This window comes from Betta splendens, chromosome 11 (genome assembly GCF_900634795.4).
Source record: "Betta splendens chromosome 11, fBetSpl5.4, whole genome shotgun sequence".
In the NCBI taxonomy this organism is placed as follows: Eukaryota; Metazoa; Chordata; class Actinopteri; order Anabantiformes; family Osphronemidae; genus Betta; species Betta splendens.
In genome coordinates, this window is record NC_040891.2 from 1969892 (window position 1) to 1983653 (window position 13762).

Genomic DNA, 13762 nt, shown 5'->3' on the forward strand with positions numbered 1-13762 from the left:
GCAGCAGATCAGCTCTCCCACGTAATTTCTCGAGAAATTACTTTTTCTAGTTATTATTATTATTCTTATTATTTCGCCCCGTTTTTCGGTCGCTATCTACTTCTCAACGCTTTATCGTAGAATCATCGTTCAACGTTCTAAACGTGCGTCATCGTTAGACGATGCAGGCTATTACTTTTCACGTTTTCAGCTTTTAAACTTTTAACGTTATTCAACGTTTTTCGTCGTTTTTTTATAATGGTCGTCTATGGGAATCATCGTTCAACTTTCTGTCAACTTCACTCTTTTCATCAGCGTCTATCATCGTCATACTTTGGCGTAGAAACGTCATTTCAACGTCAAAATCATCTATCATCTTTCATCGTTCTCCGTGTAAATCAGCGTCCTCGTATCTTTTATAGTTTTCAACTTGTGAGCGTTTAAATATCGTGTGGTTTTTGTTAAATTTTCAGCTTTTCCATTAGTGTGTATTGGCTCTGCTAGAGTGCGTGATGTCACAGCTACAGTGAGAAGGTGCGCTTTTTTTAAGACAGAACTTCTGTCTCTAACTCGTCACTACAGCCACAATTTTTACTCTATCAACGTAATTACTTCACTAAATCGTAGTCATACTTGTCTTCTTTCTAATGATGTGTCTGGATATACCCTCAGACCTATACTTTAGTCGCTATCGACCTCAAAGTGCAGAGAGATCCTGAAATTCTCCCATTGACTCTAATGATAATTTTTGGCAGACGTCTGAGGAGAAAAACAGAGGAGACATATTTTGAAATTGCCACTGTGGCTACAAGCTTTTGTCCTTAAACATAAAATTCACACCATTTGCTCATTGAAGCCTTGGGACTCGTAAAATGAAATAATTTTTGTGATAACTATCATGGTTTAGCTGAAACAAGCCTGTTTATACAGGGTGAAACTCTGCTTTTTACAGAGCAGAGTGAGCCTGATTTTCCCGCCTTTCGTCTCCATGGCGACAGCGCAGCTGCAGATTTCACTGACAGGTCAAACTTCTGATGCTCAGTGTAGACAGCAGTTCCATGCTTGTTACTGATTACTCAACTACACTATTGGATTGTGTAGTAATTAAGCACACACTTCCTCTAAATCCTTTCAAAATAAAAGCACCAAGCCAAATAATTAGCTTTAATAGCAATATTTCTGCTTTTAGATGGGTAATTATGACTGTTTAAATATAGATTAACAGTTTAGTAATGACCCACACATGCTTCCTCTACATCCTTTCAAAATAAAAGCACCAATGCCAATTATTAGCTTTAACTGCACTGTTTTTGCCTTTGAATGGGTAATTATGATTATTTAAAGACTAGTTGACAGTTACGCTATTACCCCCACACATTTCCTCTAAATCCTTTCAAAATAAAAGCACCAATTACAATTTTTTACTTTTAATGGCAAGATTGATTAGAAAGTTTGTGGTTCTGAATACTAACCAATCGTTAATGAGACTACTTTAGAGTTCAGTAAATAGCCACTCAAACTTATTAGGGTGCTTTTATTCTGAAAGGGCTAAATCTAAATCTTTTGCTTTAATAGGGCTATTGTTTCTATTGAATGACAAATTATGACTATCTAATGACTATTTTATAATTTAGTAATCACTCACACACAACCTCTAAATCCTTTCAAAATAAAAGCACCAATGTAATTTATTATCTTAAATGGCAAGATTTTTGTTTCTGACTGGTAAATTTTTAATAGTTATAAAACTATTACACAGTTAGGTAATTATTTACAAATACTTTCTTCAAATCAAAAAGATAGTGAGCTTATTTATGATTGTCAACAATGCACTCTGGTCAACTTTTTAATCTTTGACATCTTTTTACCTTGGTCAACTTTTGAGTCATTGTCATATTTTAATCTTGTCTTAGTATGACCTTGGTCATCTTTTTAATCATCATGTTTTTAATCGCCATCTTTTGTCATCGTTTTAATCTTTGTCATCGTTTCCTCGTTTTCATCGTTTTGCCGTAGTCAACTTTTGGATGTAGTCAACTTTTTGACGCCAGCAGCTTAATCAGCGCTTGTCATCGTTGCGGCAGCAGATCAGCTCTCCCACGTAATTTCTCAAGAAATTACTTTTTCTAGTTATTCTTATTATTTCGCCCTGTTTTTCGGTCGCTATCTACTTCTCAACGCTTCGTCGTAGAATCGCCGTTCAACTTTCTAAACGTGTGTCGTCTTTAGGGGATGGGGGCTATTACTTTTCACATTTTCAGCTTTTCAACTTTTAACGTTATTTAACGTTTTTCGTCGTTTTTTTATAATGGTCGTCTATGGGAATCATCGTTCAACTTTTTGTCAACTTGCCTCTTTTCGTCAGCTTCTGTCATCGTCATACTTTGGCGTAGAAACGTCATTTCAACGTCAAAAGCGTCTATCATCTTTCAGCGTTCTCCGTGTAAATCAGCGTCCTCGTATCTTTTATAGTTTTCGACTTGTGAGCGTTTAAATATGGTGTGGTTTTTGTTAAATTTTCAGCTTTTCCATTAGTGTGTATTGGGTCAGTTAGAGTGCGTGATGTCACAGCTACAGTGAGAAGGTGCGCTTTTTTAAGACAGAACTTCTGTCTCTAACTCGTCACTACAGCCACAATTTTTACTCTATCAACATAATTACTTCACTAAATCGTAGTCATACTTGTCTTCTTTCTAATGATGTGTCTGGATATACCCTAAGACCTATACTTTAGTCGCTATCAACCTCAAAGCGCAGAGAGATCCCGAAATTCTCCCATAGACTCTAATGATAATTTTCGGCAGACGTCTGGGGAGAAAAACAGAGGAGACATATTTTGAAATTGCCACTGTGGCTACAAGCTTTTATCCTCAAACATAAAATTCACACCATTTGCTCATTGAAGCCTTGGGACTCGTAAAATGAAATAATTTTTGTGATAACTATCATGGTTTAGCTGGAACAAGCCTGTTTATACAGGGTGAAACTCTGCTTTTACAGAGCAGAGTGAGCCTGATTTTCCCGCCTTTCGTCTCCATGGCGACGGCGCAGCTGCAGATTTCACTGACAGGTCAAACTGCTGATGCTCAGTGTAGACAGCAGTTCCATGCTTGTTACTGATTACTCAACTACACTATTGGATTGTGTAGTAATTAAGCACACACTTCCTCTAAATCCTTTCAAAATAAAAGCACCAAGCCAAATAATTAGCTTTAATAGCAATATTTCAACTTTTAGATGGGTAATTATGACTATTTAAAGATAGATTAACAGTTTAGTAATTACCCACACGTGCTTCCTCTAAATCCTTTCAAAATAAAAGCACCAATGCCAATTATTAGCTTTAACTGCACTGTTTTTTGCCTTTGAATGGGTAATTAAAGACTAATTGACAGTTACGCTATTACCCCCCACACATTTCCTCTAAATCCTTTCAAAATAAAAGCACCAATTACAATTTATTACCTTTAATGGCAAGATTGATTAAAAAAATTTGTGGTTCTGAATACTTACCAATCGTTAATGGGACTACTTTAGAGTTCAGTAAATAGCCACTCAAACTTATTAGGGTGCTTTTATTCTGAAAGGTCTAAATCTAAATCTTTTGCTTTAATAGGGCTATTCTTGCTATTGAATGATAAATTATGACTATCTAATGACTATTTTATAGTTTAGTAATCGCCCACACACAACCTCTAAATCCTTTCAAAATAAAAGCACCAATGTCATTTATTACCTAAATGGCAAGATTTTTGTTTCTGACTGGTAAATTTCTACTAGTTATTAAAATATTACACAGTTAGGTAATTATTTACAAATACTTTCTTCAAATCAAAAAGATAGTCAGCTTATTTATGATTATCAACAATGCACATTGGTCAACCTTTTAATCTTTGACATCTTTTAACCTTGGTCAACTTTTGAATCATTGTCATCTCTTTAATATTGTCATAGTATGACCTTGGTCATCTTTTTAATCATCATCTTTTTAATCGTCATCTTTTGTCATCGTTTTAATCTTTGTCAACGTTTTCTCGTTTTCATCGTTTTCATCGTTTTGCCGTAGTCAACTTTTTGACGTCAGCAGCTTAATCAGCGTTTGTCATCGTTGCGGCAGCAGATCAGCTCTCCCACGTAATTTCTCGAGAAATTACTTTTTCTAGTTATTATTATTATTCTTATTATTTCGCCCCGTTTTTCGGTCGCTATCTACTTCTCAACGCTTCATCGCAGAATCATCGTTCAACGTTCTAAACGTGCGTCATCGTTAGACGATGCAGGCTATTACTTTTCACGTTTTCAGCTTTTCAACTTTTAACGTTATTCAACGTTTTCCGTCGTTTTTTATAATGGTCGTCTATGGGAATCATCGTTCAACTTTCTGTCAACTTCCCTCTTTTCATCAGCGTCTATCATCGTCATACTTTGGCGTAGAAACGTCATTTTAACGTCAAAAGCGTCTATCATCTTTCAACGTTCTCCGTGTAAATCAGCGTCCTCGTATCTTTTATAGTTTTCGACATGTGAGCGTTTAAATATCGTGTGGTTTTTGTTAAATTTTCAGCTTTTCCATTAGTGTGTATTGGCTCTGTTAGAGTGCGTGATGTCACAGCTACAGTGAGAAGGTGCGCTTTTTTAAGACAGAACTTCTGTCTCTAACTCGTCACTACAGCCACAATTTTTACTCTATCAACATAAGTACTTCACTAAATCGTAGTCATACTTGTCTTCTTTCTAATGATGTGTCTGGATATACCCTCAGACCTATACTTTAGTCGCTATCAACCTCAAAGCGCAGAGAGATCCCGAAATTCTCCCATAGACTCTAATGATAATTTTCGGCAGACGTCTGGGGAGAAAAACAGAGGAGACATATTTTGAAATTGCGACTGTGGCTACAAGCTTTTGTCCTTAAACATAAAATTCATACCATTTGCTCATTGAAGCCTTGGGACTCGTAAAATGAAATAATTTTTGTGATAACTATCATGGTTTAGCTGGAACAAGCCTGTTTATACAGGGTGAAACTCTGCTTTTACAGAGCAGAGTGAGCCTGATTTTCCCGCCTTTCGTCTCCATGGCGATGGCGCAGCTGCAGATTTCACTGACAGGTCAAACTGCTGATGCTCAGTGTAGACAGCAGTTCCATGCTTATTACTGATTACTCAACTACACTATTGGATTGTGTAGTAATTAAGCACACGCTTCCTCTAAATCCTTTCAAAATAAAAGCACCAAGCCAAATAATTAGCTTTAATAGCATTATTTCAACTTTTAGATGGGTAATTATGACTATTTAAAGATAGATTAACAGTTTAGTAATTACCCACATGTGCTTCCTCTACATCCTTTCAAAATAAAAGCACCAATGCCAATTATTAGCTTTAACTGCACTGTTTTTGCCTTTGAATGGGTAATTAAAGACTAATTGACAGTTATGCTATTACCCCCACACATTTCCTCTAAATCCTTTCAAAATAAAAGCACCAATTACAATTTATTACCTTTAATGGCAAGATTGATTAAAACATTTGTGGTTCTGAATACTTACCAATCGTTAATGGGACTACTTTAGAGTTCAGTAAATAGACACTCAAACTTATTAGGGTGCTTTTATTCTGAAAGGGCTAAATCTAAATCTTTTGCTTTAATAGGGCTATTCTTGCTATTGAATGATAAACTATGACTATCTAATGACTATTTTATAGTTTAGTAATCGCCCACACACAACCTCTAAATCCTTTCAAAATAAAAGCACCAATGTAATTTATTACCTTAAATGGCAAGATTTTTGTTTCTGACTGGTAAATTTCTACTAGTTATTAAACTATTACACAGTTAGGTAATTATTTACAAATACTTTCTTCAAATCAAAAAGATAGTCAGGTTATTTATGATTGTCAACAATGCACCTTGGTCAACTTTTTAATATTTTAAACGTGGTCAACTTTTGAATCATTGTCATCTCTTTAATATTGTCATAGTATGACCTTGGTCATCTTTTTAATCATCATCTTTTTAATCGCCATCTTTTGTCATCGTTTTAATCTTTGTCAACGTTTTCTCGTTTTCATCGTTTTCATCGTTTTCATCGTTTTCATCGTTTTGCCGTAGTCAACTTTTTGACGTCAGCAGCTTAATCAGCGTTTGTCATCGTTGCGGCAGCAGATCAGCTCTCCCACGTAATTTCTCGAGAAATTACTTTTTCTAGTTATTATTATTATTTCGCCCCGTTTTTCGGTCGCTTTCATCGTCTCAACGCTTCGTCGTAGAATCGCCGTTCAACTTTCTAAACGTGTGTCGTCTTTAGGAGATGGGGGCTATTACTTTTCACGTTTTCAGCTTTTCAACTTTTAACGTTATTCAACTTTTTCCGTCGTTTTTTTTATAATGGTCGTCTATGGGAATCATCGTTCAACTTTTTGTCAACGTTCCTCTTTTCATCAGCGTCTATCATCGTCATACTTTGGCGTAGAAACGTCATTTCAACTTCAAAAGCGTCTATCATCTTTCAACTTTATCAGTGTAAATCAGCGTCTTCGTATCTTCTATACTTTTCGACTTGTGAGCGTTTAAATATCGTGTGGTTTTTGTTACATTTTCAGCTTTTCCATTAGTGTGTATTGGGTCAGTTAGAGTGCGTGATGTCACAGCTACAGTGAGAAGGTGTGCTTTTTTAAGACAGAACTTCTGTCTCTAACTTGTCACTACAGCCACAATTTTTACTCTATCAACTTAATTACTTCACTAAATCGTAGTCATATTTGTCTTCTTTCTAATGATGTGTCTGGCTATACCCTCAGACCTATACTTTAGTCGCTATCAACCTCAAAGTGCAGAGAGATCCTGAAATTGTCCCATTGACTCTAATGATAATTTTTGGCAGACGTCTGGGGAGAAAAACAGAGGAGACGTATTTTGAAATTGCCACTGTGGCTACAAGCTTTTGTCCTTAAACATAAAATTCACACCATTTGCTCATTGAAGCCTTGGGACTCGTAAAATGAAATAATTTTTGTGATAACTATCATGGTTTAGCTGGAACAAGCCTGTTTATACAGGGTGAAACTCTGCTTTTACAGAGCAGAGTGAGCCTGATTTTCCCGCCTTTCGTCTCCATGGTGACGGCGCAGCTGCAGATTTGACTGACAGGTCAAACTCCTGATGCTCAGTGTAGACAGCAGTTCCATGCTTATTACTGATTACTCAACTACACTATTGGATTGTGTAGTAATTAAGCACACACTTCCTCTAAAGCCTTTCATAATAAAAGCACCAAGCCAAATAATTAGCTTTAATAGCAATATTTCTGCTTTTAGATGGGTAATTATGACTATTTAAAGATAGATTAACAGTTTAGTAATTACCCACACATGCTTCCTCTACATCCTTTCAAAATAAAAGCACCAATGCCAATTATTAGCTTTAACTGCACTGTTTTCGCCTTTGAATGGGTAATTATGATTATTTAAAGACTAATTGACAGCTACGCTATTACCCCCACACATTTCCTCTAAATCCTTTCAAAATAAAAGCACCAATTACAATTTATTACCTTTAATGGCAAGATTGATTAGAAAATTTCTGGTTCTGAATACTTACCAATCGTTAATGAGACTACTTTAGAGTTCAGTAAATAACCACTCACACTTATTAGGGTGCTTTTATTCTGAAAGGGCTTAATCTAAATCTTTTGCTTTAATAGGGCTATTCTTGCTATTGAATGATAAATTATGACTATCTAATGACTATTTTATAGTTTAGTAATAACTCACACACAACCTCTAAATCCCTTCAAAATAAAAGCACCAATGTAATTTATTACCCTAAATGGCAAGATATTTGATTCTGACTGGTAAATTTTTAATAGTTATTAAACTATTACATAGTTAGGTAATTATTTACAAATACTTTCTTCTTACTATATATACTTCATCATCTTTTTATTCGCCATCTTTTGTCATCGTTTTAATCTTTGTCAACGTTTTCTCGTTTTCATCGTTTTCATCGTTTTGCCGTAGTCAACTTTTGGACGTAGTCAACTTTCTGACGTCAGCAGCTTAATCAGCGTTTGTCATCGTTGCAGCAGCAGATCAGCTCTCCCACGTAATTTCTCGAGAAATTACTTTTTCTAGTTATTATTCAAGATTCAAAAAACTTTATTATTCCCAGAGGGAAAATATTTTGCAAACATACTCCTGTGTGAGGCGCTATGTGTGAGCCATAAATTTGGATATTATCCAAATATTATTATATTATTATGTATACTACACATGGACACAATCCTTAGTGGGCCTGCGTTTATGTTCTGTATTTGCAGGAGGAGGAGGAGCACTGGGAGGAAGATGACTGTGTTAAGGAGGAAACAGCAGAGCAGTAGGTTCCAAACTGAACCTGCCAAAGGACAAAAACACACCTCTGCCCTGTGGCTTCATCTTTCCCTTCACCCTTTTTAGCACAGTTACCTACCAAACTCTTTCAACCACCAGGCATCTTTTTGAAAAAACTATTGAAATGTTGCTATCTTTAGATTTAAAGGTAGGCTTTGTACTTTTTACGGCTGTGACAAACACAGACAGACACATGCTCTCCACCACCTTTGGTTCAGTCTACTCACTTTTTGAGTACTACTTATTCTTGTTTACCTGCATTTATGTGGAGCATTGACTTTTGTCCTAATATTAAAAAATGTTTTATTTTAAGTAACTTTAATACATACCAATATATTTTCTCTTTGCATTTATAATAAAATCATTCATGTTTATAAATGTGTCTTCTCTGAAATGGCATGTACACACTTAGTGAAGCAGAAGCAGGTTTGGGCTTGATTGGTTTCGTTTTTTTACCTTTTTGTAATGATAAATAAATAGCTTGACTTCCAATTTGAAGATTTTATTTTAAGGGGTTTCTTTGATTTTGGTAATTTGTTATGTTATTAGTTAATTTCTCATACTTGTGGTAGCAGTCCAAAGTGAAAAGCATTTTCACTGCAGTACAGTTGAGTCGCCACTGCATAACAGTGCGTTGCTTTTTAATCCTGCAGCCGGCAGAAAAAAAAAAGGACGCTAGTTCATTTTAACCACCAGGTGGCAAAACATTGTTTAGAGGCCTCCAATGCACTACAGCGTAACTCAGGTCCGGCTCTTTGTTTCTATCTGATTTAATACATATATTAGCCCAAACCTATTTTACTATGAACTATCTGTTGTGTGCTCAAACGTGGGGAGTATGAAGTGCAACAACTCACTCTCAAATAAACATTGTCGCATTCAAATTGAGACATTATCCATGACTAGTCATTCTGTGGGGGCATTCTTATGTTCTCCAATAGTCCAGTGGTTAAGCTGGGTGACTACTGTCTTGACTGGGTTGGCATGAGTTTGATCCCTTGTCATTGTTCTTACTATGTAATTTTTTCTTAGTCTAGGGGAACTTTCCCCCCACGGTTACGTATTCATATGTAAACACTTACTGCACACCTACTCTGCAGCAGCAAACTGACAGTTGAAAGCTTTAGAGATGCCAACATGATTCCTTGCCGCAGCAGAAAAACCTCAGTTGGATTCTTCTCAGTCAAACAGTCCTGTAACACAGACTACAGACACAGACAGTCTCCGGCAGACTCATACCTCCACCTGAGAAGAACAGTTCAACTAACAGGAAGTCTGGTGAGAACATGCAGTGTTTTTCCACTTTCCACTAGTGTAGCCTATTAGTTAGCTAACCAAAGTTAGCATTAAGGTAACCACTTCGGGTTTGGGAAAATTGTATTCAACTGAATATGACCTGTTAGTCACATGTTAGCAAACATGTTTTTGCTTCATAGGACATTGGTCAGTGGTAAAAAAACAAACGCTGTTTAACTGAATATGACCGGTCAGTCACATGTTAACTAACTTAGCAACATGTCTTTGCTTCATAGGATGTTTGTTAGAGGAAAACGTTTTAACTACATGTAGCCATGTAAGCTAATTGACCAACAATATCACTGGAAGAAGACTTCCAGTCATCTTGAGGGATGATCGTTTCACAGTCTTGAAGACCTACTAATTACAGTATAGTAGTTGAATCAAATGGAATCATCTTGGAGGGGAGTGTGGTGATAGATGAACTGACCAATCTGCCTCAGATTTTCTATCTTTGGACTGGTCAACGTGCTCCACCTGGACTATCGTAAATACATAAACACTTTTAACTTTGTTCAGCAGCTGCTGTAAAGCTCAATATGGGTAGAAGTGAGTGTGCTCCTTAAATTCAAAAACACCAACCCATCAAAAACAAAAAACAAATCAACCCATGGCTAGTTCAGATATTTCATTTCTTAGTTTGTGATGTTACTTTGTTTGGTACTATATACATAGTATATTGTATAGCATAGTTACAGTATGTCTGGTTGGGAGTTGCATTACATTGGGGCCTTCCTGTTATTGAAACAGTATGGTAAATACTAATTTTGAATTTTAATGTTTTTATGTGTTTTGAGTTTCTCTATGATTTCGGTGGTCAGGTTTATTAAATTCAATTTAAATAAATGCTTTGACCTAGCTTAAGATAATAAGTGAACTCACTGAATTAATATACATGTTTTGTTGTAAATTCCCATTGTTATTATTATTATTGGTATACCGCAGTCTTACGCTTTTAATTCAGGGACAGCTAAGGGGTCCTACGGTTGCCATTAGTGATGGGAAGTCCGACTCTTTTCACAGATTCGGCTCTTTTTGTCAGGTTTGGGGTTTATTCCCGGTTTTATTTTGGTATTTCCGTTTTTTACCTTGTCCATGTTTGCTGCCAGTTTTCACTTCAGGTCCACATCACTCCACCTGTCTGTCATTAGCAATCACGCCAGTATTTAACCACCAGTACTTACCTGAATCCTCTGCCAGATTGTTGTGATTCTTTCAGCATTCCAGCATTCGTATTGACTGTATTGTCTGTACCGTGAGTCTGAGTCTGCTCGTTGCTGATTCCAGCTTCTTAACCTGACGCCGAGATTGCCTTGCCCTTGTCTGTCCTGTCACCAAGCCTGCATGTTGCTGACCCTTATCTGTCCACTGATGCCAAACTGCCTGATCCTCTGGTACTGTATTCCGATTTCTCTGTTATCGACCCTTGCCTGTCTGACCACCGTCATAAGTCTGTCCCTTGTCTGAAGATTGTGCCAGCGGCCCCAGTCCGCTATTCTGTAATCTGTGAAATAAATACTGTTTTACTGGAACCAGTTGGACTCTGTGCCGTGCATGTGGGTCCGGTCTGTCAAGACAGTTGCCACGCCTGACAGAACAATCTGGCCAGCTATTGACCCAGCCGGCAAGGATGCAGTGCAGTCCGCACTCCAGGCCCAGGAGCCGCGGCTCAAAGAACTCGAGAGACGGACCGACGCCGCTCTGCGAGACCTGACCCACTGCGACTGACCCACTGACAGGAGGCCTCTGTCGCCGATCTCACACGGCTGGTGCGGGATCTGGCGGTGGGCCGGGGCGAACCAGTGCAATCCTCAGAACCAGAACCCGAAATGGCAAACGCGACAGCACGCCATCCACCTGCGCCGGAGGTGCACCTGGGAGCACCACAGCGCTTCTCAGTCAGATGACTTCCACCTGACCTCCATCGAGAAACGCAGATGTCACAGCCTGGGGCTGTGCCTCTATTGCGGTCAGTCATGTCATTTCGCTTCTAAATGCACGCTAAAAGACCAGGCTCATCATTAGACCGGAGGCTAATGGTAAGCCGAACGAGTGTGTGTAATGCCTCCGCCCGTTTGTTGCCAACGGTGACGCTTCAGCATGGAAGCCGGTCCATCCAGCAGGCGGTACTGATTGACTGGGGGGCAGACGCCAGCCTAATGGACGCCGGTTTTGCCGCTAGGTTGGGAGTGCCGACCTGCCCGCTGGCGGAACCACGGGAGACTGCAGCTCTCGATGGGCGGCTGTTGTGGAAGATCACCCATCACACAGAACGGGTAAGGATAAGGTTTCTTGACATGCATTCCGAAGAGTTTACGTTCCTGATTGTGCATGACTGTCACCACCCGGTGATTCTGGGGCACACCTGGCTGCGACGACACAATCCCCAGATCAACTGGAGGAGCGGGGAGATTGAGCAGTGGGGAAAGGAATGCGAAGTTGACTGTTTCGCCAGGGCCGCAGATTTAGCGACCTCTGCTTGACAGAGCAGTGAAGAGTCGGTGGATGTGGCTGGGGTTCCTGAATGCTATCTGGACCTTAGAGAGGTGTTAAGTAAGAAGAAGGCCACACAGCTGCCTCCCCACCGTTCCTATGATTGTGCCATCAATCTACAACCGGGGTCCTCTCCGCCTAAGGGGCGGTTGTACCAGTTGTCTCCCAAGGAGAGGACAGCTATGAAGGATTACCTGGACGGAGCCCTGGCGGCAGGGCTTATCCGCCCAACGTCCTCCCCGGCTGGCGCAGGGTTTTTCTTTGTGGGCAAAACCGACGGATCTCTTCGACCCTGTATCGATTACGGGGGCCTGAACGATATCACCATCCGGGACCCCTACCCGCTCCCTCTGCTGGCACCCGCATTTGAGGTTTTTGCTCAAGCATAGATCTTCACTAAACTGGACCTCCTCAACGCCTACCACCTGGTCCGCATAAGGGAGGGGGTCGAGTGGAAAACGCCGTTTAACACCCCTACTGGACACTTCGAGTATTTGGGTATGCCGTTTTGCCTCACCAACGCCCCAGCAGTGTTCCTGGAACTGGTGAATGACGTCTTGGGAGACATGATTAATGAATTTGTGTTTGTGTACCTTGTGTACCCTTTTTTCTAAGACAGAGGAGGAACACTGGCAACACATGAGGAGAGTTTTAGGGCGGTTACTGGAGAACCAGTTATTCGTCAAAGCCGAGAAATGTGAGTTCCACGTCTCCACGGTGTTGTTCCTTGGTTTTGTCATCTCCCAGGGCCACATTGGCATGGACCCTGCGAAGACCCGGGCAGTGGAGGTGTGGCCCACACCACAGAACCAATGAGATGTACAGCGGTTCCTGGGATTTGCCAACTTTTACAGGCGTTTCATCCGGGGTTTCAGCTCCATTGCTGCGCCATTACACACCCTCACCTCAGCAAAGGTGAGTTTTCAGTGGTCGCTAGAAGCGGAGACCGCGTTCAAGCGACTGCGGTCCAACTTCTTAACAGCCCCTATCCTACGGATGCTGGCCCCTCACGACAGTTCGTAGTGGAAGTGGACGGTAGGGGCGGTCGTATCGCAGCGGGACCCCGAGGATGGTAAGCTTTACCCATGCGCCTTCATGTCCCGCAAATTGTCACAGGCGAACTTATGAAATCGGGGATCGAAAACTACTCGCAGTGGAGGCAGCACTGGAGGAGTGGAGACACTGGCTAGAGGGAGCGGAACAGCCATTTCCGGTCTACACGGACTACAAAAACCTTGAATACATCAAGTCACCTAAGCGTCTAAACTCCCGCCAGGCCCGTTGGTCGCTGTTCTTTGCTCGATTCAACTTTCATTTATCTAACCGCCCAGGCGAAGAACACGAAGCCAGATGCCTTAAAAAAAGCAAAAAGCAAAGCAATTATGGTGGGGAGCCGGTTCTGGTGGCCACGGTTCCAGAGGGACGTCCGGGAGTATGTGGCCACATGTCCCCACTGTGCCACGCACAAGACCCCAACTTCACGCGCAGCGGGCCTGCTGCACCCTCTTCCGGTGTCACACAGGCCGTGGTCCCATATCGCATTGGACTTTGTGACCAGTCTGCCCCCTTCGCAGGGGCACACGGTGGTACTGACGGTGGTGGAC

At 40.2% G+C, this 13762-nt stretch overlaps 1 protein-coding gene across 6 annotated transcripts in view; it reads left to right on the plus strand.

Moving 5' to 3' along the window:
- phf14 (PHD finger protein 14) overlaps nt 1-13762 on the plus strand; it is a 200811-nt gene that overhangs the window by 161022 nt on the left and 26027 nt on the right. The window contains exon 19 of one of the 6 annotated variants that reach the window (XR_008696054.1): nt 8300-8321. The exons of 4 other annotated variants lie outside the window; for them this stretch is intronic. Coding sequence is in view for 1 of the 2 variants with exons in the window: in XM_029166212.3 (XP_029022045.1) it covers nt 8300-8359 (60 nt within the window). In the remaining variant the exon portion in view is untranslated. Of the gene's footprint in view, nt 1-8299; nt 11198-13762 lie in introns of those variants that run through there. One more of the 6 variants, XM_029166212.3, reaches the window with a different exon arrangement.